At 38.0% G+C, this 27,299-nt stretch overlaps 1 long non-coding RNA gene and 1 gene segment (V, D, J or C); one reads left to right on the top strand and one right to left on the bottom strand.

Moving 5' to 3' along the window:
- The first annotated feature begins 549 nt into the window (after positions 1–549).
- On the top strand, positions 550–2,859 carry LOC139362704 (T cell receptor beta variable 28-like). The segment is given in 2 exon segments: positions 550–721; positions 862–2,859. Coding segments are annotated over 2 exon segments (480 nt in total).
- Positions 2,860–4,221: 1,362 nt separating this feature from the next.
- Positions 4,222–27,299, bottom strand: part of LOC105471236 (uncharacterized) — a 96,306-nt gene continuing 73,228 nt past the window's right edge. Inside the window, exons 5-7 of the long non-coding RNA XR_011621891.1 lie at positions 17,148–17,193; positions 16,562–16,779; positions 4,222–7,685 (exon numbers count right to left, since the gene is read on the bottom strand). This is a non-coding gene — a long non-coding RNA (uncharacterized lncRNA). The remainder of the gene's footprint in view (positions 7,686–16,561; positions 16,780–17,147; positions 17,194–27,299) is intronic.

Raw genomic sequence — 27,299 nt, 5'->3', positions numbered from 1 at the left:
CTAATATGACTAGGATCCTTATAAGAGGAAATTAGGACACAAACATGCATAGAGGGAAGACAATGTGCAGACACAGGGGGAAGCCATCTACAAGCCAATGAGAGAGGCTCCATGAGAAACCAACTCTGCTGACACCCCGATCTTGGATGTCTAGTCTCCAGAAGTGTGAGAAAATACATTTCTGTTGTTTAAATGACCCGGTCTGTGGTGACTTATGGCAGCCCTCGCAAAATAATTCAGCTAATCACATTGGCACCCTCTGCCTATCATGCAGCAGAATTCCAGACTTGCAGTAAAGCAGGTGTTCAGCCTAACCCACATGGTTTGTGCAAGCAGTCTAGGCACACTAAGCCATGCGTACCAGTTACTGATGGTGGGAAAACTCCCAAAATTTAAGTTCGCAGATGCAAATCAAGAGCCAACTATGCAAGCAGGCCCTTCTAAGGATGGCAGTTTCAGGCCCACTGTGTCAACTCTTTTCTATATGTGCACACACATACAGTGACACTTCCGTGAGCACAAGGGATGCCCTTCACTCTCTAGCACCTCTAGACCCTTTCTAGTCTAGACAATGGCTGAGGGATTATGAGTGTGGGCTGGGACAATGACATCACAAACCGTCAACCCACAGCCTGGCCCTGGGAGAAGACCTATTATTTCTTCAAAGCAGCCATGGGAACCAGGCTCCTCTGTTATGTGGCCTTTTGTTTCCTGGCTGTAGGTGAGTCCTGGGAGTCGTTGGGTCTGGGGAGTTGGTGGCAACTCCTGGCCTACTATTTCGAGGTCTTGTATACAAAGTTTTTCTCTCCTCAGGCTCCCTGGTGGCCTGTTTTTTTCACCCTTGCTTTCTGCCTCTCACAGGCCTCGTGGATGTGAAAGTAACCCAGAGCTCAAGATATCTAATCAAAAGGACAGGAGAGAAAGTTTTTCTGGAATGTGTCCAGGATATGGACCATGAAAGAATGTTCTGGTATCGACAAGACCCAGGTCTGGGGCTACGGCTGATCTATTTCTCATATGATGTTAAACTGAACGAAAAAGGAGATATTCCTGAGGGGTACAGTGTCTCTAGAGAGAAGAAGGAGCGCTTCTCCCTGATTCTGGGGTCCGCCAGCACCAACCAGACATCTATGTACCTCTGTGCCAGCAGTTTATCCACAGCACAGCACAGCCACATACTCTCTGCACAAAAAGAGCAGATGTAAGAGAGAAGAGGCCCTAACTCAGGGCAGGTGCTGACTCCAATGGCACATTCGTGCTAAATAGAAAAAAGTGGCCGCTAAGGAGAAACTAGCTCCATAAGCATACTTCTTTGCAAGGAGAGAATGAGGTATTATTTTTCACCCCTATACAAGTCAGGGACTGTTCTGGATTTAATCCCCCCAGTCTAACGTGTTGTAAATTCACGAGCCCCAACAAGGAGGAGAAGTCTTCTCGCATATTCACACCGTAGCCCTGTTCTACCGTTTCGTTAATTTTACCTGCCCTTTTCTATCCTTGTCTCTCTTACTGTGATTTTCTACTTTGCTTAGTGTTTTGTTCTTGGTTGATATTTCACTATCACTAAGTGGTGTTTCACTTAGTAATTTCACTTAGTAATTTGCTCTTGGTTGAATTTAACATATTCTAAATTCTTTTGATGATTTTTACTGTCCATGTGCTGATTCAAGAGAAAGTGTGTGGAATTTGAATTCTGTTCATTCAAGTTTGAAAGAGAAAAACTCTGATTAAAACAAGTCTTCTTCCAGGTTCTCTGATCAATCTTATTTTGCTGGAAAAAAATTCTGATCACAGAAGGTTTAAACTATGCTGCAGAAGGTGGTAGGAATTTGGCTATAACTGCACTCACACTCTTCTGGAAAAAGTGTGTATTTGTTTTGAAGAATAAAACACATGCTCTTCTGTCAGTAAAAATTAACAGTGCTTTGGAAATACAAATAAATCTAAAGGGTGTTAAAAATCCCAAACTGCAGAGCACTTGCACAATTATTATTGGCAAGACAAAACAGGTATCTGAAAACATATTTTGATTCAGTGCTAAACTTTTGTGTGGAAGAAGTCAGAGAAAAAAATATAATCAATATGTATTACAGTATTCAAGATTAAGTTTGTATGAGATAGGACTTGAGCTGATTTTGAATACAAGTAAATGAGGGAAGAGAAACTATCAAAAGAAAGAAATACCCTGCAAATGTTTCTGTGAGAGATTCTACTGGAATGAAGACGAAGATTCTTTCCCTGAGGAAAGGCAGGAATCACAATTCTCCTGGCTGAGGTCAACATCCAGAACAGAGAAAGCACATCTTCCCAGAATATCATTAAAATCCTTTCCCTTTTGCCCCGAGAATACACTGTAGCGGTGCTTGCCACTGCAGCGTTTCCCCTGAGATGACACACAAGGTTTGATACAATAAATTCTTTGGCCGCCTTCTAAAGATTACAGTGCTTAACTCCTACATCCTGTTTGAGAAGGAGCATTCGGAGCACACGATTAGCCATAGAAACTTCAGACTGACGTTGATTAAAAGGGTGCTGAAAAAACATCACAAGCCAGGGCAGCAATGTCTCTGAAGTCGTCCATGGTCTGATGATGTCACACCTCCTCCTCTTCACCTGACTGGAAGACATTTTCCCAAGAGCATTACCACCAACATCAAAGAAAAAAACCCAACTGGTCACTGCAACTTTTGCTGCTCACACAACGATGAGGATGGCAAGATGGCAAGATCTGTAGAGAACGGCAATATTTTTTTTGTGGAATGTGATGTTCCACTTTCTGTTGTTCTGTGCTTTGAAATTTTCCCATGCAAAAAAAATTATCAATTACTGATTATTATACACATTTCTGTGACGTTAGGATTAGAGGCAAGTTCTGTTTAGAAATAATTCCAAGAACAGTTTTTATATTTTATTTTCATGTTGATAATCAGTTAGATTTACTTCAGCCTCAAAGAGCGTGTTTATGTCAAATTAAATGAATGCTGGCAGGGAGCTGCACTTTTTTTACTAAGCAGGAAAAGGGTTAAATAACAGAACACTGTATCTACAAACTTTCATATTTAGTGAATCTTCAGGGTTTCTGAGAGTCCTACATTTTCCCACAGATTATTTATTTCTTATAGCAAGTATTGTCCAGACTCAGAAGATCAACTGCAAGAGATGGGAACAGATATCAGCACTGTGCATCCATTCTCAGGGCTATGTGGGACCATTTCCATTACAGGGGTCATCACCTCAATTGAGTCCCTGGTAGAAAGAGTGCTATGCTAGACTCAGCTTCTCTTCTCGCATGGTTACCACCTGCTCCCTCCAACACAGCCTCACCTTGCTAAGAAAATGCAGCCCAGGGAGAGAGGAAGAACACATAAAAAATGAAAAAAATGAAAATAGGCAGAGAGGGCATGTCAAACATCAAAGTGAGTAAGAGAAGACATCTAAAGAGGGCGAAAGGATTGTAGATTGGAATAGGCGGTTTGAATTTAGAAAAACGAATGAAAAAGTGTTCACTAGGGGGAGTTCACAGTTTAGAGAATAGACTTTTTTTTTTCCTTCTTTTTGAATTGGAGTCTTGCTGTGTTGCTGAGGCTGGAGTGCAGTTGCACAATCTTGGCTAATCGCAACCTCCTCCTCCCAGGTTCAAGTGATTCTCCTGCTTCAGCCTCCCGAGTAGCTGGGATTACAGGTGCACAGCACTATGCCTGGCTAATTTTTGTTATTTTTAGTAGAGATGGAGTTTCACTATGTTGGTCAGGCCAGTCTCAAACGCGTGACCTCGTGATCCGCCCACCTTGGCCTCCCGAAGTGCTGGGATTACAGGCATAAACCACCGCGCCCGGCCCACAGAATAGACTTTTAAAAGCACATAAAAGATCATGGATGTTTACCATGAGGGTACAGAGAATAATTAAGAAAATGTAAACCATTATTTCACTAAACATACATTAACATACCTCACATTAGGAGACCAACAAATTCACAGAACATAAAAATTGATACTCTAAATCTCCAAGTAAGCAATGTTTGTTTGTTTGTTTATTTAGTTTTACTTTAAGTTTGGGGATAGATGCACAGAATGTGCAGGTTTTTCACATAGGTATAACATGTGCCATGGTGGTTTGCTGCATCTATCAACCTGTCATCTAGGTTTTAAGCCCTATAAGCATTAGCTGTTTGTCTTGATGCCCTCCCTCCCCTGGTCCCCCATCCCCAACAGGCCCTTGCGTGTGTTGTTCCCCTCCCTGTGTCCATGAGTTCTCACTGTTAAACTCCCACTTATGAGTGAGAACATGCGGTATTTGATTTTCTGTTCCTGTGTTAGTTTGCTGAGGATGATGACTTCCAGCTTCATCCATGTCCCTGGAAAGGACACGATCTCATTCCTTTTTATGGCTGCATGTGTTCCATGGTGTATACGTGCCACATTTTCTTTATCCAGTCTATCATTGATGGGCATTTGGGTTGGTTCTATGTCTTTTAAGTAATGTTTTAAATTATGTGATTTGGGAAAATATAACAAAATAAATTAATTTTTGTTGAATGGTAGTATTAACAGGGCTCTTTGCTGGGACACGGCTGGGAAGAAGTCTGGCCTCTTCTTGCAGGGAACAAGGAAAATTTAGAGAAGGAAGAAATTTTTTTTCTCTAGAGACCACTGCGATATCACAAGTAGTTTATACATATAACATACAACAACCCTGACATACAGGTATTATTTTCTCCTAACTGAAAATAAATTTAAATAAGTGAAGTGTAATTAAACCTAAATTTAAATGACTTGCCTATAGCCACACAGCTGAAAAGTTAGTGGAAAAGGCATGTTTCTATATATTTTTTTAAATAATAACATAATTGAAACCAAGATTGGCATATTTCCATCCTCAGCTGAATGTGTTCTAAACCCAACCATTAGGGCAAAGATGTAATCCACACAGCCAGAGAAGGGGACCTTCTAACTTCGTGCCAGCAGGATAGCCATAGCACCAAAGACATTTTTCATGCCTTAGCACAAACTTCTAACACCTCCATTTTGAAGTAGAAGGATAAAGGCTTAAGAGCAGAAACTGGGTCTTGTTAGTGGTGGACAAGTGGACATAGTCATATTCGTTGTGAGTGTTTTACAACCTTCTTTGATAATCACTATTAAGCCAGCTGTAGATGCATTGTATCATTTATTCCCCATGTTACCATCATATCATAAGATTAACATTGACAACTTTGAAAACTTGTTGCTAAAATTAAATTATCTCAATTTTCCAGTATCCTCCTAATTGACCTAGCCAATTTTGTATGGCTTGAAAAATTGGGAAATGTCTTCTCATCTGTGCTAGATCTTCTTCAATTAATTTCAATTCATTAAAACAGAAATAGCAAGAAACTAACAGTCAAAGGGATTTCTTCGTCCCATCATTCCCTATAAAAGGCAGTGACAAGCATCTAGATATAACATAGATCTCTTCTGCCCTCTGTTGAGGGCATCAGAACTGGCTCAGTTCACTCAGATATCAGTGGCAGAAAGTTGAGGGAGATTTCCTGTATGCTCAAACTTTCGGTAGAATAAACTGGTATCTGTTCTATCCAATGGATGCTGTCTTATTTAACCTGGGACCCTGAAGGGGTACTATTCACTAATGAAAACATCAAAAAGCAAGCCGCAAGATATCTTTAAAGAAAGAGAAAATGTAATGAGGGGTGTATAATCATTACATAATGTATCAGTCTGTTTTCACACTGATGATAAAGACGTACCTGAGACTGGGAAGAAAGAGAGGTTTAATTGGACTTAACAGTTCCACATGGCTGAGGAGGGCTCAGAATCATGGCAGGAGGTGAAAGGCACTTCTTACATGGTGGCAGCAAGAGAAAAATGAGAAAGAAGCAAAAGCGGAAACCTCTGATAAACCCTTCATATCTCATTAGACTTATTCACTATCATGAGAATAGTATGGGAAAGGCTGGCCCTCATGATTCAGTTACCTCCCTCTGGGTGTTGTAACTCCTACAACACGTGGGAATTCTGGGTGATACAATTCAAGTAGAGATTTGAATGAAGACACAGTCAAACCATATCATTCTGCCCCTGGCCCCTCCAAATCTGATGTCCTCACATTTCAAAACCAATCATGCCTTCCCAACAGTCTCCCGAATTCTTAATTCATTTCAGCAATTACCCAAAAGTCCACAGTCCAAAGTCTCATCTGAGACAAAGCAAGTCCCTTACACCTATGAGCCTGTAAAATCAAAAACAAGCTAGTTACTTCCTAGATACAATGGGAGTACAGGGATCAGGTAAATACAGCCATCCCAAATGGGAGAAATGTCAAAAACAAAGGAGTTATAGTTCCTATGAAAGTCTGAAATCCAGTGGGGCAGGCAAATTTTAAGGCTCTAAAATGATCTCCTTTGACTCCAGGTCTGACATCCAGGTCACGCTGGTATAAGAGGGGGATTCCCATGGTCTTGGGCAGCTCCACTCGTGTGGCTTTCCAGGGTACAACCTCCCTCCTGGTTGCTTTCACGGGCTGGCATTGAAAGTCTGTGGCTTTTCCAGGTACGTGGTGCAAGCTGTCAGTGGATCTACCATTCTGGGATCTGGAGAACAGTGACCCTCTTCCCACAGCTCCACTAGGCAGTACCCCAGTAGGGACTCTGAGTGGGGGCTCCAACCCCACGTTTCCCTTCTGCGCTGCCCTAGCAGAGGTTCTCTATGAGAGCCCCATCCCTGCAGCAAACTTTTGCCTGGGCATCCATGCATTTCCATACATCTTCTGAAATATAGGCGGAGGTTCCCAAACCTCAATTCTTGACTTCTGTGCACTCACAGGCTCAACATCATATGAAAGATGCCAAGGCTTCCACCCTCTGAAGCTACAGCCGGTGTTCTATGTTGGCCCCTTTCATACAGGCTGGAGCAGCTGGGACACAGGGCACCAAGTCGCTATGCTGCACATGGCATGGGGAGGCTGGGACCCACCCATGAAACCATTTTTTCCTCTTGGACCTCTAGGCCTGTAATGGGAAGGGCTGCCATGAAGGTCTCTGACATGGCCTGGAGACATTTTCCCCATGGTCTTGGGGATTAACATTAGGCTCCTTGCGACTTATGCAAATTTCTGCAGCTGACTTGTATTTCTCCTCAGAAAATCAGTTTTTCTTTTCTACTGCATCATCAGGTTGCAAATTTTCTGAACTTTTATGTTGTTTCCCTTTTAAAATTGAATGCTTTTAATAGCACCCAAGTCACCTTTTGAATGCTTTGCTGCTTAGAAATTTCTTCTGCTAGATACCCTAAATCATCTCTCTCAAGTTCAAAGTTCCATAAATCTCTAGGGTGGGGACAAAATGCTACCTGTCTCTTTGCTAAAACATAACAGGAGTCACCTTTGCCTCAGTTCCCAACAACTTCCTCATCTCCGTCTGAAACCACCTCAGCCCGGACCTTATTGTTCATATCCATATCCCTATCAGCATTTTTGTCAAAGCCACTCAACAAGTCTCTAGGAGGTTCCAAACTTTCCCACATTTTCCTGCTTCTTCTGAGTCCTCCAAACTGTTCCAACCTCTGCCTGTTACACAGTTCCAAAGTTGCTGCCACATTTTTGGGTATCTTTTCAGCAACACCGCATTCTACTGGTACCAATTTACTGTATTAGTCCATTTTCACACTGTTGATGAAGACATACCTGTCACTGGGAAGAAAAAGAAATTTAATTGGACTTACAGTTCCACATGACTGGGGTGGCCTCAGAATTATGACAGGAGGTAAAAGGTACTTCTTTCATGGTGGCAGCAAGACAAAAATGGGAAAGAAGCAAAAGTGTAAACCCCCAATAAACCCATCTGATCTCATGAGACTTACTATCACGGGAATAGCACAGGAAAGACCAGCCCCCATGATTCAATTACCTCCCCCTGGGTCCCTGCCACAACACATGGGAAATCTGAGAGATATAATTCAAGTTGAGATTTGGATGGGGACACAGCCAAACCATATCACATAGTATATATTGAAAATGTATACTCAAGTATCTTGGATGAGATACATATTGCCAGATACCACACAGTTACCTACCTAAGAAAAGAAATCAATAATTACAGTCTATTAATGGTCACATTAGACAGATAAATACTTACAAAATGCCAGAGCCCATGGTTTGAGATGCTCTGAAATGTGATGGTTCTCATACATCACATTCTTGTCTAAAAATAATAGATAAGTATTCAGAAGACCTTGCCCTCAATGAACTCATATTACTTCTTAATTATTGCCATTCTGCTTTACAAATGCTCAAGAATCTATATATTTAATATTCAGTTATGAATATATTTTATGCATGTGTAGGATGGTAGGGTAAGAAGAGGGCTGATGTTAAATTTACTAACTTACAGTTTCTAGGTGTAGAACTATTGCTTGCCCATATCTGAACATTAAAGCTATATTCTTTCTTTGAATTTTGATTATATGCTTTTCCATTTTATTTATTAAAAATTATGACCAGAGAGAGTGTGTGTAGTTGATACCCAAAGCAGAAAATCGAGTTACAGATGACTAGTTTATAAATTAAACAGAAATCCCTTACCCTCACCCTTCACAGATCATCTAAGCAATACATCAAATGCTAGTAGCCAACATTCTTTTTTTTGACAGGAAACTAAAAGTTTATTCTAAGAAACTAAATAAGAAGATCTCAAGCCTTGGAATTACATGGCATATCAAGAGTGGTATGAGATGTAGGGCTAAAGACAAAGAGAATAATTGATATATAAATATATAGTCTCATATAGTCAATTATCCAGTTTCTCTTGCTAAGAACTGTTAATGGTATGAGATTTTACCACACTTGCAAGCTAAGAGGTTAGCTTGACAGCATTCCATGAACGCTAGCAGAAGATGAGAGACTACTGGATTACAAAGCATTTTTAATACTCTCAACACAGCAGGCAGCATGAGCTTCATATGTCTATAACAGACCTATGCCTTCCCCTCTGCCCAGTTCCACAACAGTGACACAGAGCAGCTGCTGGATGCTGTGGGTTTTCTCAAACCTGATCAATCTTTGTCCCACGGGGGTACCTTATGTTTATTATCCTGGATAGCAAACAGATCCAGAGGGAGATGTTATCTCTATCTTCCAGGCTGATTGCTATACAAACATTCTTGACAAGACAGTCCAAACGAAAAGTTGATATATGATTGTAGAAATGTCAGAGACCCATGGGGGAATTAACTCTCAACACCTCTCCACTGCCTTTGGCACAGAACAACTAGGTAACTATACCTACAGTAGCATAATAATATATTTTTATTTGAAGAAATTGAGCACCCCCAGAAAAGAGACTTACAAATACTGATATTTCAGTGTCCCTTATGACACGACTGGTTTCCTGCCAAATCTCTTCAAGTAAAATCTCCTAGTGAACAAGTGCCATCCATATTACCAGGCTTCCAGTCACGTTTTTAGTGCTTTACTCTTAAAAATCAATATACAAGCAAAGATCATTAGTATACAAAGTTTCTTAACATTTATGATAGAAAGCAAAAGAGACAGACATTAAAGGAAAGAAGAGAAAAACAAAATAAAAAACAAGAAACAGAAAAAGGAAAAGAAATGAAGTAAATTGTGGGAACAAAGAAAATTGAGGCAAGCATATGAAATACAGAGAAACAAAGGTGGAGTTCTAAATAGCAATCACATAAATGATTGTTTCTATCCAAGACAGATATAAGAAACATGTCATCCCTAAAACAGAGTAAGATTATATATACACACACACACACACACACATATTTATATGTGTATGTGTATTATGTATGTATGTATATATATATTTTTTTTTCCGGGGAGAAACTTTAAGAAAGCCAAAATAAAATTTTAAAATAAGGGTCAAAAGAAAACTTGATATAACATCCCAGAAAATAGAACAAAATATCAAGAAGTTATATAACAGAAAACATCAAAGAAAATATAAGTGACTTGAAGGGTGAACACAGGAGAATCAATGGCTGTCCAAGAGAAAGTCCAGAAAAAATTTAAAAATTATCAGAGAAATCATACCATAAAAATTAGTTCTCAGAAATGAAAAAACGTAAGCCTCCATATTTTAAAATGCCTGTTGTTGGCTGATTATTGTAAAACAACTGAAACTAAGGCATACCTTCATGATTTCAGAACACTGGGGACTAAATGATTCTAAACTACAAAAGACAAGGAAAATGTTAAAAATCAAAATTATACTTAGAGAAAAGTCATAGATAATGCAAAAGTGGAATAACATCACATTTCTAAATGGCAACACTGAATTCTAAAAAAAAAAGATGCAAGAAATATCAATAAAATTCTGATAGAAAATCATTTTAATCTTAGATTTCTCTACTAACCCAAGATATCAATAAAATGCAAATAAAAAGACATTTTTAATTATGTTAGGATCCAAAACATTTACCTCTATCTCAAGCTTTCTTAGGAAATTACTGGGTAGTATATCTCAGCAAACTGAGAAAAGAAACCAAAAAGAAAAAAAAAATGGGATACAGGAAATAAAAAATCTCATTCAGAGTAATAACAAAGAAAAATGTCAGGATAAAAGCTGGGCAGTGGAACTAATTAGCAACTGGCCCAGACTAAAGCAAAGGGACTCCAGGGTTGCATTTTCAAATAACGCCAAAATGCAGACTATGTATCTATTAAATCAGACATCTGAGTAACTCATCCACAATTTTGTAGCATTTGTTTACATGGCCTGTTAAAAATCCAGATCTATCCTGGAGAAGGTGATCCCAATCCAGATTATTCAGCAATATCAAATATAGGTAGAAACCAAAAGACAAAAATCTGCTGATTTTTCAAGCCATTAAAAAGATTGATGCAGTTCTGGTAATGGCATCATAATTCTTGGAAGACCCATGCCACAAATAACAAATATAAACTCAGGACAAGCATTTTTAAAGCCTACCTTAAGGGACTGCAAAGCAACTAATAGCAGGTAGAAACGATAGGGAAGTCAACACGTGGATGAAAGGTAAGTTTTCTGTTTTTGTAGCTTTTTGCTGAAGAGTAGTTCCCAGTCAAATAGAAACCCATTAAAAAGCCAGCTGTAGGGTTAGGAAAGACAGCCAAGAAAGGGAAAGTCCAAAAAATAACAACCCAGTGTTCTCCAGACAAACTCTGTTTGAATCTCAGGTTGAGGCCTAAACTATGCATGTGAGAGGAATACTGTAATCAGCAGTGCTAAACCTAAAATAACCAGATAGAGATTTCGGCTGTTGCCCACTATAGGAAACAGAATTTGAAGTATAAATCCAACCAAGTTAAATGCCTGTTAAAACAAAATCCAACCATCCTTAGAAGGATAAAACAAAATCTAGACATATTGTGGACGATGTCCAAGATATAATGCAAAAATTACTAGGCATATGAAGAAAAGAAATCACACAACCTAATTTGAATGAAGAGGCCATTAGTGGATACAAATTGAGTTTACCTGGATGCTGGAATTAGTAGACTGAAATTTAAAGTAGCTATTATAATCATGTTTAAGAATATAAAAGAAAATGTTCTTATAATGAATATAATAGGAACATTTATAACAATAATGAAAACTATTAAAAATAAATGAAAAATTTAAAATTTAAACTGCAATATTTGAAAATTAAATAAAATCTCACTAAATGAAACTTGAGCAGATTAGAGATGACAGAAGAAAGATTCAGAAACTTGATGTTATATCCATAGAAATTACAAAATCTAGAGAACAGGAGAAAAAAATATGAAAAAATTAAAGGCCTCAGTGATCTTTAGAAAAATATCAAAAGGTACAAAATACGTGCAATTGGGGTAAGAGTGAAAGAAGAGGAGATATAAATGTTAAAAAGCATGGATAAAAAACAATATTTTTAAAAAATAGTCTAATTTAAAAGTATATTGAAAGACATAAAAAGAATTTCAGAAAAATAATCTGTAGAACACCTACCTAGACACATCACAGTCAAATTGTCCAAAACTACAAAATAAGACAAAATCTTCAAACAGCCAGAGAAAAATCATACATACCAGGAACAATGACATGAATAACGATAATTTTTCATTTTAAAAAAGTGAATACCAGAAGAGAAGGGAACTGTAGCTTTAAAGTGCTACAAGAAATAGAAAAAGTCAACCCAGAATTTGATATAAAATATTCAGCAAAAAATTTAAATACCACAGTAAAGTTATCTGAGTATAAATAAAATTAAAATATTCATTGACAGTAGAACTACATGATAGTAAATGGCAATGGAATTCTCTTAGGTGAAAAAGAAATAATACCAGTTGGAAGCTTGGATTGTGAGGAAGAAATGAAGAGCACAAGAAATAATGAAATGTAGTCAGATATTAAAGAATCTTAAAAATTCTATATAATATGTAAGACTAGTTAAAGTGAAAACTTCATCATTGTACTATAGGATATATAAAATATATATAATACAGAATGACACTAAAACTTAAAGGATGGAAGTAGCAAAAACAGATCTATTAGTTGCAAATTTCTTATATTTTAAGTAAACTTCTACAATACATTAAGTAGACAAATAGTTTTAAATGTATCATTCTTTATTTTCCAGAATAGCCCTGAAAATATTAAAGAAATGTAGCTAAAAGCCAATAAATAAAAATCAAAACAGAATCCAAAAATATTATTCAAATATTTAAATCGTGTCTATTCTAGGAGCAAGTTTGGTCTAATATTAAAAAATCAATCAGTGTAATTCATCTTATTAACACATTTTAAAAAATCTATTTGATTATACCTACAGATAGAAAACATTTGGTAAAATCCCAAACTCATTTATGATAAAAACACTCAGAAAATTAGGTTAAAAAAAGGGACTTCTTCAATCTAATAAGGCACCTGAAAGAAACCAACAGCTTATGTCACATTTAATGGCAGAAATATTAAACATCTTCCCATTTTTATTTCTTAAATATTAAACATGTTCAAGATCATAAACAAGTCAATAATGTTCACTCTTACCACTTCTATTCCATATTGTACTGATACATAAAAACAAGAAAAATACTAAAAAGCTAAAGATCAAAAGATAAGGAAAACCTTTTTCAGAGATGAAAGAACTATTTAATTCAAATATTAAAAGAAACCTAAATATTAACTACTCGTATTAATAAGTTCATACGTTAATTTACTATTACAACATATAAAACTTATATTTTGTATACTAATGGTAAACAATTGGATAATTCAATTTTAAAACCTGAATTTATATTAAAAAACATAAAATACTTAAATTTAGCCAAAGATGTGCAAGACTTGTATACAAAAAGCTAAAAATAGTTGCTAAAGGAAATGAAAGACAGTTTTAAAATACAGAAATATAAATCATGTCTATGGATTGTTGCAGCCTCTGCGTCAAGAGTCCGCTACAGCCTGGAACACCTAACAAAAGAAATGCAGGTGCAGTGCCAGGGATTGGAGGTGGCTCCCCACAAGTCCTAGAAGTAAACCTTGTGAGGGGGCCATCTCTCTCCCCCACCCACCTCAGAGCATGCCTGTGAACAAGAAAGTCCAAGAGCCACGCAAGCTGGAAGTTAGCCTAGCTACCGGCCATTCCTCTTAAGCGCCTTCTACTGGATCACAGCACAAACTACAACACTAAAATTATCGTGCTTATATATGCAGGATGTGAAATCCGGTGCAAGAATTCGCCCACAAATGTGGATTCTGTACAGAGCCCTGACCCTCCGAAAGCATCCAGAAATGAAGCCAACTGACCATACTCAACTTACACCACAGTTAAAGGAACACCAACCCTAGCAGATGAGAAAGAATCAGCACAAGAACTCTGGCAGTTCAAAAAGCCACAATATCCCCTTACAGCCAAATGGGTTACTAGCTCCCTAGAAATGGTTCTTAAAACCAGTCTGAAATGGCTGAAATGACAAACACAGAATTCAGAATCCGGATAGAAAGGAAGCTCATTGAGATTAAGAAGAAAGGAATCCAAGGAATCCAAGTAACCCAGTAAAATGATCCAAGAACTGAAAGATGAAATAGCCATTTTGAGAAAGAATCAAAATAAACTTCCAGAGCTCAAAAATTTACTACAAGAATTTAATAATGCAATAAGAAGTATTAACAACAGAATAAACCAAGCTGAGAAAAGAATCTCAACCCTTGAAGACCAGTTCTTTGAATCAACTTAGACGAAAATAAAGAAAAAAAAATTTTTTTTTAAATGAACAAAACCAGCCGGGCGCAGGGGCTCATGCATGTAATGCCAGCACTTTGGGAGGCCGAGGCCGGCAGATCATGAGTTCAGGAGATCAAGACCATTCTGGCTAACACAGTGAAACCTTGTCTCTACTAAAAAACACACACACACACACACAAAAAAGAATAGCCAGGCATGGTGTCAGGCACCTATAGTCCCAACTACTCGGGAGGTTGAGGCAGGAGAATGGCATGAACCCGGGAGGCAGAGCTTGCAGTGAGCCGAGATAGCACCACTGCACTCCAGCCTGGGTGACAGAGCGAGACGCTGTCAATAAATAAATAAATAAATAAATAAACAAATAAATGAACAAAACCTCTAAGAAATACAGGATTATGTAAAGATACCAAATCTATGACTCATTGGCATTCCCAAAATAGAAGGAGAAAGAGTAAGCAATTTCAAAAATATATTTGAAAAACACCAAAAATTGCCTAATCTTGCTAGAGAGGTTGAAATTAAATTCCAAGAAATACAGAGAACCCTGGCTAGTTACTATATATGACAACTATCCCCAAGACACATAGTCATCAGATTCACCAAGGTCAAGGTAAAAGAAAAAATTATAAAGGCAGCTAGAGTGAAGGGTCAAGTCACTTACAGAGGAAACCACATCAGGCTAGCCACAGACTTCTCAGCAGAAAACTTATAAACCGGAAGAGATTAGGAGACTATTTTCAGCATCCTGAAAAAAATTCAACTAAAAATGTTATATCCTGTCAAACTAAGCTTCAAAAATGAAGGAGAAATAAAATCCTTAGACAAGCAAATGCTGAGGAAATTTAAGTAGACCATCCTTACAAAAGGTCCTTAAGGGAGTGCTGAATATGGAATCTAAAGAACCTGCTGCCATAAAGCACTTGAGCACATAGCCCACAGGCCCTATAAAGCAACTACACTATCAAGTCTACATAACAACCAGCGAACAACATGGGTATGAGATCAAAATCACATATATCAATACTAATCTTAAATATAAATGGGCTAAACACCTGCTTAAAAGACATTGAGTGGCAAACTGGATAAAAACAGAAGACCCAGCCATCAATGCCTTCAAGAGACCCATCTCACATGTAACAACATCCACAGGCTCAAAAGAAAGAGAGGGGAATATATCTATCATGCAAATGAAAAACAAAAAAGGACAAGAGTTGCTATTCTTATATTAGATAAAACAGATGTTAAACAATGAAGGGCATTTCTATAATGATAAAGAGTACAATCCAACAAGAAGACCTAACAATCCTAAATATATATGCATCCAACACTGGAACACCCACATCCATAAAACAAGTTCTTCTTGGCCTATGAAAAGATTTAGACAACCAAACAATAACAGTGGCAAACTTCAAAACTCCACTGACAGTGTTAGACAGATCATTGAGAGTGTTAGACAGATCATTGTTAGACAGAAAACTAACCAAGAAATGCTGGATTTAAACTCAACACTTAACCGGTTGAAACTAATAGACAAATACAGAACACTCCACCCAAAAGGAATGCTTATACACTGTTGCTGGAAATGTAAATTAGTTCAGGCACTGAGGAAAGCAGTTTGGAGATTTTTCAAATAATTTAAAACAGAGCTACCTTTCCACCTAGTAATCCCATTATTGATTATATATCCAAAGGAAACTAAAATATTATACCAAAATGCACTCATGTTCAAAACCGTGCAATTCACAATAGCAAAGACATGGAATCAACTGAGGTGCCTATCAATGACAGATTGGATGAAGAAAACATATATGCTATGGAATACTACACAGCCCTAAAAAAGAATGAAATCAGTTTGTTCGCAGCAACATAAATAGAGCTGAAGGCCATAGTCCTAAGTAAATTAATGCAGGAACAGAAAACCAAATACTACATGTTCTCACTTACAAGTGGGAACTAAACATTGAGCACACATGAACATAAACATGGGAACAATTGACACTGGGCACTACTTGAGGGGAAGAGAGAGGGAGGTTGACATGGGTTGAAAAACTACCTATTGGGTACTATGTTCACTACCTGGGTGCAGTATACCCGTGTAACAAACCTTCATATGTACCCCCTGTATCTAAAATAAAAGTGGGAATTTTAAAAAGACTAAATATGTTAAAACTAGTACTCTCTAAATTTTATCTACAGTCATTAAAATCTAAATTGTTATCTCAACTGTTTTTGTTTTCTAAGAAACTGAAAAGCTGATTCTAGAAGGTATATGAACACAAAGAATTTATGAGAAGTCCCACTCCTGGTTAGAAGTCTATGTACGATGTTTCAGGCCATAGGTAATCACAAAGGCTTTACCTGGCAGGTTTACAGGGTGTGGAGAGGCTGTTCTGTCCACCCCAGACTTGGTGCACAGCCAATGCATTGCAGCCTTTGAAGGGAGTTGCAGTCAAGGACCCCCTGGCTGGTCACGCCCTTGTGCATATTTATATTGCCAGCTCAGGATCCTTCATTCTTAGGTCTCTTTATCTGAGGTCTATGTAGAGGTCTTCTTCAGGTGCCTGTGTCAAGGCCTCCTAATAGGAGAGGAAGAGAAAATTTAAAGACACTTTTCTCCACTCTGAGTACCCAGTGAGTTTCCACTTTCTCCTTGCAGGGTCCCCCAACAGTGAGACAAACCCATGTCTGTACTAATCCAACTAACCCTTGACCAGGTCATTTCCACAGAGAAAAATGGAACAGGGGGAGTCAGTACTTTCTCTGGCTTTAGACTCTTGCTTACACTATTGAAGGAGGTAATTAAAGACTTAACTCTTTCCTTTTGGGCTTGTTGCTTTAATTGGCTCACTACCTGGGTGCAATATACCCATGTAACAAACCTGCATATGTACCCCCTGTCTCTAAAATAAAATTTGAAATTTTAAAAATATGTTAAAATGAGTACCTGAGTCCTCAGCACTCTTTTTCAGCTCTGCTGAGCTCCCGACGCTCTAGAATAGTCAAAACGTTATTTAGAAAGAACACATTTGGAGTACTTTCACTATCTGACTTCAAGACTTACTATAAACCCACAATAATCAAAGGAATGTGGTACTGGCAAAAGGGCAGACAAATAGGAAATACACATTAAAACCACAATGAGATACCACTAACCATCCACATACCCACTCAAATTAAACCACCTGGCAACACCAAATGCTGGCAAAAATTTGGAGTCCCAGAACTCACATATATTGTTGGAGAAAGTGGATAATAGTACAACCAATTTGGAAAAAGTTCTAATAGTTTGTTATAAAACTAAACCCCATGATCATCTATCCCTATGAGCCAGCAATTATGCTCCTAAGTATCTACTTAAGAGAAATAAAAACATACATCTACAAAAAAAGACTTAAACCAGAATGTTTACAGAAAGTGAATTAATCATTGCCAAAACCTGGAGACATCTTGAATGTCCATCTCCAGGAGAGTAGCTAAACAAACGGTAGTATATCCTATCCGTATGGTGACATATTCCACTGTCACAAAAAGGAATGAAGTACTAATACACACGACTTGGACAAATCTTAAAAGCATTATTCTGAGTGAAAGAAACTTTGCATAGAAGAGTGTATGATGTTATTCCATTTACATAAAATTCTAGAAAATAATAATTTATAATAAAGAAATCAGAACACTGGTTGCCTCTAAGGGGTTAGCAGTGGGGAAAACTAAAGGCATGAGAAAATCTTGGAGATAATGGTAATATTCTATAATCTGGTAGGTTACACAGTGTATGCATTTGTCAAAATTTGTTTAATAGTATTCAAGATTTGTGCATGGTGCTGTACGCAAATTTTACCTTAAAAACACCTTGAACTCCAGTTAATTATATGTGTGCTGAACTGCTTAGAAGTGAAGTATGCCTTCAGCTGACTTTTCAATGAATTACAAAATTAGATGGATTGATGGATGAATAGAAGGATGGATAGATGGATAGTTATGTGGTAAAGCAATAATGGTTTTATCTAGAACCTAGGCAGTGGGTACATGCATGTTCATGGTATAATACTTTCAGCTTCTATAGATGTTTGAAAATTCTCATAATAAAATGGAAAATAATGGCACGATTCTGTGTATTTTTTAATAAAATCAACTTTGAAATATGCTGATAAGAACCACATTGCTAATTAAAGAAGTGAAGTACAGGAAGGTTTGGACTCTGTGTTTCCTGTGTAAAAGAAGAAAGAGTCAGATTTACATAAACTTGAGCAAGCAAGAACTATTATTTCTAAGAATATGTACCAAAACACTTAAAAGACTGTTTGTCTCTGGAGAGGGGACTTACTTTTTGTTCTCTGTTATAATTGAATCATTAACTATGTGCATGTATTAATTCAATAAATAAACACATTAAAATTAAACAAGAGTTTAGTATCCATAACATTCCCTGAGAGAAAAATTTAGAGACCACTGCAGTTTGAAAAGCATGAAAAGGGAGGGGAATATGTTTGCTGGTTTTTTTGTTTTTTGTTTTTTTTCAAACAAAGAATACTGATGAAGAGGCAAAGATTTGGAATTTAGTAAAGAATAGGGATCATTTGTTAATTTTCAGAAGCTTTTAGGATAAATGAAATGAAAAAGATGCTGGGTTATTTTGGCAGAGAGTTTGATACAATTGACTAAAAGATTTAAAAATATATCTACATGTCAATAAAAACTGAAGTATTCTATATCTTTTACTACTTATACTTAGCAGAGTTTACCTCAAGTAACTGTTTGAGTCATGTCCAATAGATGTAAAGGCTTCACACACACTCCTCATATGAACGAGTTACTGAAATATTGTTAAAGTGTCACATTTTCTCTATTATAAGGTAAATTGCTTTTCACAATTCTATTTTCTTTGAAATATGGGTAAGTCCTATAATCAATCTTCACCTTTAATGTGGTATTACTAAACACCACCCAAAAGTAACAATTAGGTATTTAATAGAACATCTTATAATAGAGAGAATCTCAGAATCAAATAAGATAGATTTGAAAATAAGATTATTTTTTGCAAGGCTGTCTTTCTAGAGTTTCCTAGTATTCTGTAGAGTGTTAGGCCTATCATTTTCAGTTACCCACCAGACTGTACTTTACTAAGGCACAGGCAACTGCAAGCGTCAGACAATACTTGATAGTGTTGATAGTAACACTTGAGATTTGTGATCACATAGGCATTGATTTGAGTCCTGACTCTGTTACTTACTCTTGGATTATATGAACTTGGATAGGTTATTTAAGGTCTCTAGGTCTTACCTCTAAAATTTCCTAATCTGTAAAAATAGTGTGACAATAATAAATAGCCAAACCAAAAAATAGACTTAAATAAATGTATGAAAAGCAGAGTAAGTGCTCAAAAACTTAGATGTACTTTTATGCAAAAGTGAACTATTTTAAGCAATTACATGATATGAGAAATCAGCTTGATAATGGAAAAAGATCATAGCATTGTGGTCAAGTTTTACACATGCATGATCAGTTTCGTGGCCTAGACTGAGTTGAATTAGAATAGAAGAAACTATATTACAAGTATCCAGGAATTAAGCAAAGACAAAAAAATAGTTATGACTGTGATAACTGAAACAAGCGAAGAGATATAAGAGACAACGCATTTAATTTGTGAATTGGCAAATAAGGTAGGTGAAGAAAAAGAGAGGCTTATGGAATTCTTGAGCCTAACGTGCAAGAAGAGCAGGGATGCCATTTGTTGGGAGAGGGGAACTGAGGAATAAGAGCCCGTTTATTGGTGTGTGTATGTGCTGGGGCAGGAATGAGTTCAGTTTGAGATAACCATGAAAACCCAGCAGACAGCTGAAATACTGTTAAGAAGTTCCCTTATATTCTAACATATTACCTTTAGTTCTTTGAAGTCATTTCTGCACCCCACTGTTTGCTCTACACCCAGACAGTAGCACAGACTGGTGTTCAGTAATGACAGATGGTAAAGTGGTGGGAGAACGGTGGTGAGTTGCCGGTGCATGCTGCGAGGCTTGGGCATGAAGACTCATCCTGAGTGAAGAGCCACACAGTTCCACCAGGGGGAAGACTGATTTTTGCATATCTTGCAGAAAATCAACCACCTGTTAGAGGAGGGAAACAGAGCAGGAAGGAGCTACGCTGTAGGAAGCAAAGATGAACTTGAGTTTCACTTCTTAGTGCCTTTTCTCAGGGGAGAGGCCATCACTTGAAGATGCTGGGTCTCCTGCTCCTTCTCCTGGGACGAGGTATGAGCCTTGGCTTGTGAGGAGTCTGGGGTTAATGTTAATGCTGGGTGGAGAGGTGGAAAGACTTTCTCTTCAGAGAGTCTGAAGCCACCAGACAGAAGATGAAGGGGATATGTTAGATTAAAGGGCCATAACAGAGTAATTGTTGGCACAATAAAAAGGAGGCAGTGCCTTGGGGTCCTTTGGGAGCTGAGGTGGCATTGGAGTGATAAAGCAGAGACGTTCCTGCCTGGCGAGACATCTGACTCCAAGCTTGTCAGTCCTCATGAATATCTCTCTGGAATTAGGCTCTGTGTTCAGTGCTGTCATCTCTCAAAAGCCAAGCAGGGATGTCTGTCAACGTGGAACCTCCGTGACGATCCAGTGTCAAGTCGATAGCCAAGTCACCATGATGTTCTGGTACCGTCAGCAACCTGGACAGAGCATGACACTGATTGCAACTGCAAATCAGGGCTCTGAGGCCACATATGAGAGTGGATTTGTCATTGACAAGTTTCCCATCAGTCGCCCAAACCTAACATTCTCAACTCTGACTGTGAGCAACACGAGCCCTGAAGACAGCAGCATATACCTCTGCAGCGTTGAAGACACAGTGCTGGGCACAGATCAAAGATCTGAGCAAGAACCTCAACTCTCTCCTACCCAGCTCCCCTTACATGAGCCTGAGGGCCCTGCCAAGGTGGGACAGGAGGAGGAAACCACAGCTCTTGGGCAGACACAGCTGTTTCTGTGCTTGTGGGTGGGCATGGGTATGAATGGATAGACTGGGGATGAGGAGAGCATTTGTAGGACTAGCTGGAGTGTTCTATCCACAGACAGGAAGGGTGGTTCCTGGAAAGCTGAGGGTAAAATTTCTTCTAGAAGGGTGCTCAGAAATACCCAATAAAAACAATCAGATACAGTTTCCTTCAAGTGGCAGGGTCAGTAATAACCTTTAACTGTTTTATCTCAAGGCTCTTTTTAGCTGGTTTTCTATCATAATATATTTTGGTAGAACTTTAGTCATCTTGAAACAAAGCTGGTACATTACATTAATGACATCTGGTTGTTCTCAGTGAATAGGAATTATAAAGCCCTCTAGATGCCTCAATATGACAATATGACACATGTATCCCAGGCCAATATAAAATCTGCAAAGTTCAGGAACCTTCTATAATGGTGAGTTTTGTAGTAGTCCAGAGGTTTGGGGCATATCAAAATATCTCCTCTAATGTGAGAAGTAAGCTGCTGCACCTTAGATCATCTACCACAGAGAAAGAGGTGCAATGCTAAGTCTTTGGACTTTGAATTAAACTTTGGATATACTGCATTTGATTGTGCTTCTCTATTCCATTTACTATGTAATCTGTAAAGCTGGGGCCATTGTAAGAGAGGGTTCTGTGGCAGAACAAGCCCATGATGAAAGCTTCCTGCTGCTTGGGCTATAGACTAAGCAGACCCAGTTGTTCTTGAAGATCCCATGATAGATACGGATGCTCTAAGGAGATCCTGACATTCTCCAATAAAGTGCAGCACACCAACATAGCACAAGTATACATATGTAACAAACCTGCACGTTATGCACATGTACCCTAGAACTTAAAGTATAAAAAAAAAAAAAAAAAAGAATCACAAGGCAGTGTGGAATAGGTTCACTGTGCCCTGATTTGCACTTCAGACCATTGCATCTTGGGCTATACTTTTGTTGCTTTCCAGATCCCAGAGAGAAAGAATGCTCACACACACAAATTACATGAAGAGTGTTTATTACATACAGGCAGCAAGGGAAAACAGAGGCCTAAGATTCAGGGAAAGCCAGTTCCACCAGGCTCAGGAAAGCTGCCGATGGTGGATGAAATCTTGTCTGTGCCTTCCCTACTTGCTCTGCCACTGAGGGACCTCAGAGAGCAGCCACCCTGGGTGTTATATCCTAAGCAACTTGACATGCTTGGCAAAACATTGAAGGACATCCTACGTCTAGAAGGGACTGGAACAGAGAGCCCTGGCTGTTCTAGCCAATTCCTCCTTATCTCAGGATGTTACATTACCAGCACATTGTACAGTTATTCTTGAGAACTACAAGCAAGAAATGGGGAGGTACTGAGTTGCTCCAAGGCCACCTGGAGAATTGCCCTGAAGACAGGTGCAGAGCTTTGGTGTAAAGCTATACTCTTACTGGCCAATGATCCCCTTTTCTTTTGAAACGTTGCTCCTGGCTCTGTAAAGGATGCCTCACAATGGCATTCAGAACAAGGTATTATCTGATCTGCAAAACTGTAACGTTGGCTGTGCCCAGAGCATTCTCTCTGTTATTAAATGGAAAATATATAATCAAGACCATACTTAAACACAGCTGGAAGAAGATACAATTCAATTTCAAGAGCACATCTCAGAGTGTCATGGTACCCACTCATGCTTTTCTCCTCTCACCTTCAAACCACACCCAAGTTTCATAGAAATTTCATATTTCCAGTTGAGAAACATGAGATCATTTTTTCAGATGAGTCTTCACATTATTCTTGAAGGATCATTACAGTCTAACCAAGTATGGTTCTGAAAGGTAGTGGTGAAGGGAAATCCTCTTGGGGCCAAAACTTAAATCAGTATACCTGATTGTTGTCCACATTTTATTGAAGAAGAGATGGCCAGAAGTATAGCTATATCTTATATTCAATTTTCTTTCATACTATCATCTAGTCTCCTTACCTATTCAGTCATATTTTCTTCTTTTTGCTTCTCTATGCTACAATCTGGGTAATTTCTTTAAAATTACTGTTTAGTTTACTAATTCACACCTCAGCTCCAGTAAACCTCTAATTTAACGTTTCAACTGACTTTGTTCATCTAAATTATATTTTTTATTTCTAGAAACTCCACTTGGGTCATTTACAAATATGAGTTGTCATTTTTGAATGCATCTTGTTCCTTGTGTATTTTAAAATTATTTTCTTTTTATAAGTATATTAAGCATCTACTGGGAATTCTTATCTGGCAATGCCAGTATTTGATGCCTTTTTGCATCTTGTTTTCAGTAGTCTGCTGACTTTCACTCAGGGTGGCCTATTTCCTTGTGCACTATGTAATTTAATGTGAACTCATCTTTCAGAATTCTTTAAATACTGGAGTAAACGTGGGTTTTCTAGGAAATATTCATGCTTGCCCCTGTCAAGAAATTGGAATGCTACAGACCTAATATCATTTTATTTTATAATTCTCAGTATATATCTTCTTGGTCATAGAATGTCTATCTCAAACTCCAATGGGCTGACTGGTCAGCGACCATGAATACTCAGAGGAAATTTTTAAAAATCCTTCACCCAAAGCCAAGACCAAGATAAATAATATTCTTTGTTAACTGCTTCTAGGATTAGTTTTCTAGCTCATCCTTTCACTAACTGTGTATCTCTTTGTGTACCTCACTTTATAAAGGAGTGATTCCTATCTAGTTTCTGGTCCATGTAAGGTCCCATGGGCCTTCTCCAGTTTCCACATGTACTAATTCTCCAGGTCACAGGAATGCACATGTATACCAATTTTATCTCATGCGTTCAATGCTAGCTTACCTTCCTGCCCCATGCTCCCATTACCATAGGAAGTTGACAAATTTACCTACGGTGAAGTCTTGGATTATGAAGCACCTTCATATATTACAAAATTGCCTCTTTAAAAGCAGTAAAGCACTGTGGTTAGGAACTTGAACTTTCTCAAGTGACAGACCTAAGTTTAAAACTTGGTTCTTCTGCTTTAACACTAGGTGTAACCTTAACAAGTTACACAATTTCTCCATGCCTTAATTTCTCCACAGACAATAAGGATAATAGCGAGTTTTTAAATGTAAGTTTTTAATAAGAAAGTGATGCAATTATCTGTGTAAAAAGCACACAGAGACAAAATATGCAATTAGTGTAGTTGCTATCTAAACGTATTTCTCACTATAAAAACATATTTTACCACTAGCAATTCCTTCCTCAAGAATAAGTAGGACCCTCTCTCAGAAAATTTTATTATTACAATTGTTTCTCTTTTAGCTATTTTAACTAAATAAAAAAATTTGCGGTATTATGAAATATGCATATTATCAAAATTAAAAAGTCAGAATCACTCAGTTTAATAAAATCAGATCATAAAATATGTAGTTTTAGAATTTATTCCCTTAACCCAACAATATTTCATGAATATGATTTCACGTCAAAAATATTTTACATTAACTTTAATAAGAATAATTCAAAATACTGATGACCATCCTTCATACAATCAAAACCCATGACAAGGTATATATCCATAGGCTAGATGACACGGTTATTTAATTTTAAATAGCAATCAGTTGTGTGTGTTGAATTATTTCTGTTACAGACTCAGAAGGAAATCATGAAAGCCCTCCTAACTCTACTTGCAGATGGCTGGTTCCTTTTTATTCAGGTGTTAACTTAAATGCTACCTCCCCAAAGAGACCCTTCCTGACCACTCTACATAACAGCACTTCAGCAGTCATCCCATATTATATTATCACTTTATCCTATTTTAGTAATATGTACTCATCATGTACTGAAAGCAATGTATGTGCATCCCATTTCTATACCTCCTCACATGTGCATAAATGCATGCACATGTACACATGAATGCAATGAAAACAAGAACCTTTTCTGTCTTCTTCATTGCTGCTTCCAAATAGCATAGAAGAACTCTTGGAATATCCCTTCAGGAATTCAATAAATATTTGTGAGTACATAAATATGATTTCAAACATAAGAGGAAAATTTATACAGCTGTAGTGGATTTCCCTGGAGGAAAACTCTACAAAGGCATTTGAGTTTAGATAATCTAAGCCCATAAGAAAATTAACTAGATTATTCTAACAGGAAAGGAATAAGCACTTCAAACTTTATATTTTTTATTCTTGTTTTAAATTTATGTTTTAGTTGGGAGGAGGATATGAAAAGATTAAAGGACAGAAAATTACAGCTAGATAGGAGGAATAAGTTCCAGTGTTTTACAGAACTGCAGGAGGACTACAGATAACAAGCTTTGTATTTGAATAGAAAGGTACACATATCATGTGCCAACCCCCTTCTGCTGCCTTACCCAAGACTGGGAAATGGAACAGAAGATACGGGTTCTACAGAGGGGCAAAGTGCAGAACCTGCTCAAACACAGTGGCCCTAGGGTGGAAGGTTCTCAACTGGAATTGTGTTGGTGCCTGTGTGGATGTAGCACTCAGTTCTGAGCCTTGGGAGCCTTTTGAAGGCCCTCCTGGCCAAGACAATCTTGAGGAAATGGCTGACCCGTTGGCTGACTTCCAAATGGATGACACAGTCTAGAATTTTATAAGCTAAACGAGCAAAAGGAACCCAGTTGACTGGATTTATCACCAAACCTATCTTGTGAGCCTCAATCTAGAGCTAGTATAATTTAGAAAAATACATACATACATCATATATTAAACTCTGAGTATCATGAAACAGATCCTAGATGTTATAATAATAAGAACCTACATGGGTATTTCTCCTACACTCTGTCCTGGCTTTCTTCTGCTTCCTGTCTAAGGCAGACTGGACTCACTTAAGCAGCTCTAATAGGCCAAACAAGAGAGTGGTCAAGGAGTGGCTGAAATGTGAACAGAAAGACTCACCATTATATTACAGCAATCAATCTATCCTTAAAATAATTTAGGTTTAGTCTCAAGTGCTAGAGGCTTCCCCATTTACCCATACATGGATGCCTGAAGAATAAACAGAACTATAAATTTCCCTCCGGGCATAAAACCTGCATGTTTTCCATGGCCATCGACTCCATCTTACAAGTCAGATTTTTTGGATCACACAGAGGACTCCCTTCACTCTCCAGATTCAGTGATTCCTGGGTTGAGATAGTAATGAAAACAATTCCTTATAGGATAAAGAGAAATTGTGCCATGGGATAGATCAGTAGCTTAGAGAAAAAAAAAAATAATGGATGAGGAGAGGAGCTGGGAGTTTGGGGGGAAGACAGCCTAAAATCTGACAATCTAGTTGGAGAATGATAAAGGATACTGGAACCTAAGGAGGAGTTGAGTAAGAGCTTAGGAGAAAGACGTGGTGGGATTTGGAGAAGAAAGTGTTAAAAAAAAAAAAAGAATTTGTAATCTGACACTTTTCAGACTACTAGGAGGTCTGAAAGACTCAACTCTAGCGACATGAAGGGGAACAACCTTCGTCTGAATAGGGAAGGTTCTAGTATGATCTCTGCTTTCCTTAGACAAGTGACCCTGGAGAAGTCACTTCACCTCTGAGCTTTAGATTGTTCATCTCTAAAAAGGAGATAACAATATCTGCTGCCTGCCACCTCAGTGAGGCTGCACCAAGGATCAGTTTGGAGGAGGCAAAGCAGAATGCCCTATGGCAGAGCACGGAGGCCCTAGAGTCAGATCAACATACTTACATCCCATCTTTACAACCTACTGGCTGTGTGACCTTGAGCAAGTCACTTCACCTTCAGAAAGCCCATTGGAGCTCTGTAAAATGGGCAATCCCATAGGTGGTTGTGATGATAAAATGAAAAAGCCATTCTTATATGAGTTACATGCCATATAGTAAGTTATGTGGTAACTTACGTGTTTTTGGCAGAAAAATTATTTTTCTTTGGAAATAATTGGAATTAAAAGAATTGCTGGGTGGAAAGGTAGATCTCTTTTAAGTTATTTCAGAAATCTCCAAAGTGCTTTCTGCATTACTTTTTCCATGAGCTAATTCACACTCAGGCCAACAGTATATAAGCGTTCCCTTTTCTCTGCAGCCTCAACAGCATCTTCTATTTTTTTTTTTTGACATTTTAATAATAGCCACTCTCCAGCCAAGTTCTTTCAAGGCCAATGCGGGGAAGAGCCATGA

The sequence above is a fragment of the Macaca nemestrina genome, chromosome 4, assembly GCF_043159975.1.
Source record: "Macaca nemestrina isolate mMacNem1 chromosome 4, mMacNem.hap1, whole genome shotgun sequence".
Lineage (NCBI taxonomy): Eukaryota > Metazoa > Chordata > Mammalia > Primates > Cercopithecidae > Macaca > Macaca nemestrina.
Note: the sequence above shows the minus strand (reverse complement) of the source record. Positions and strands in the feature narration are given on the sequence as shown.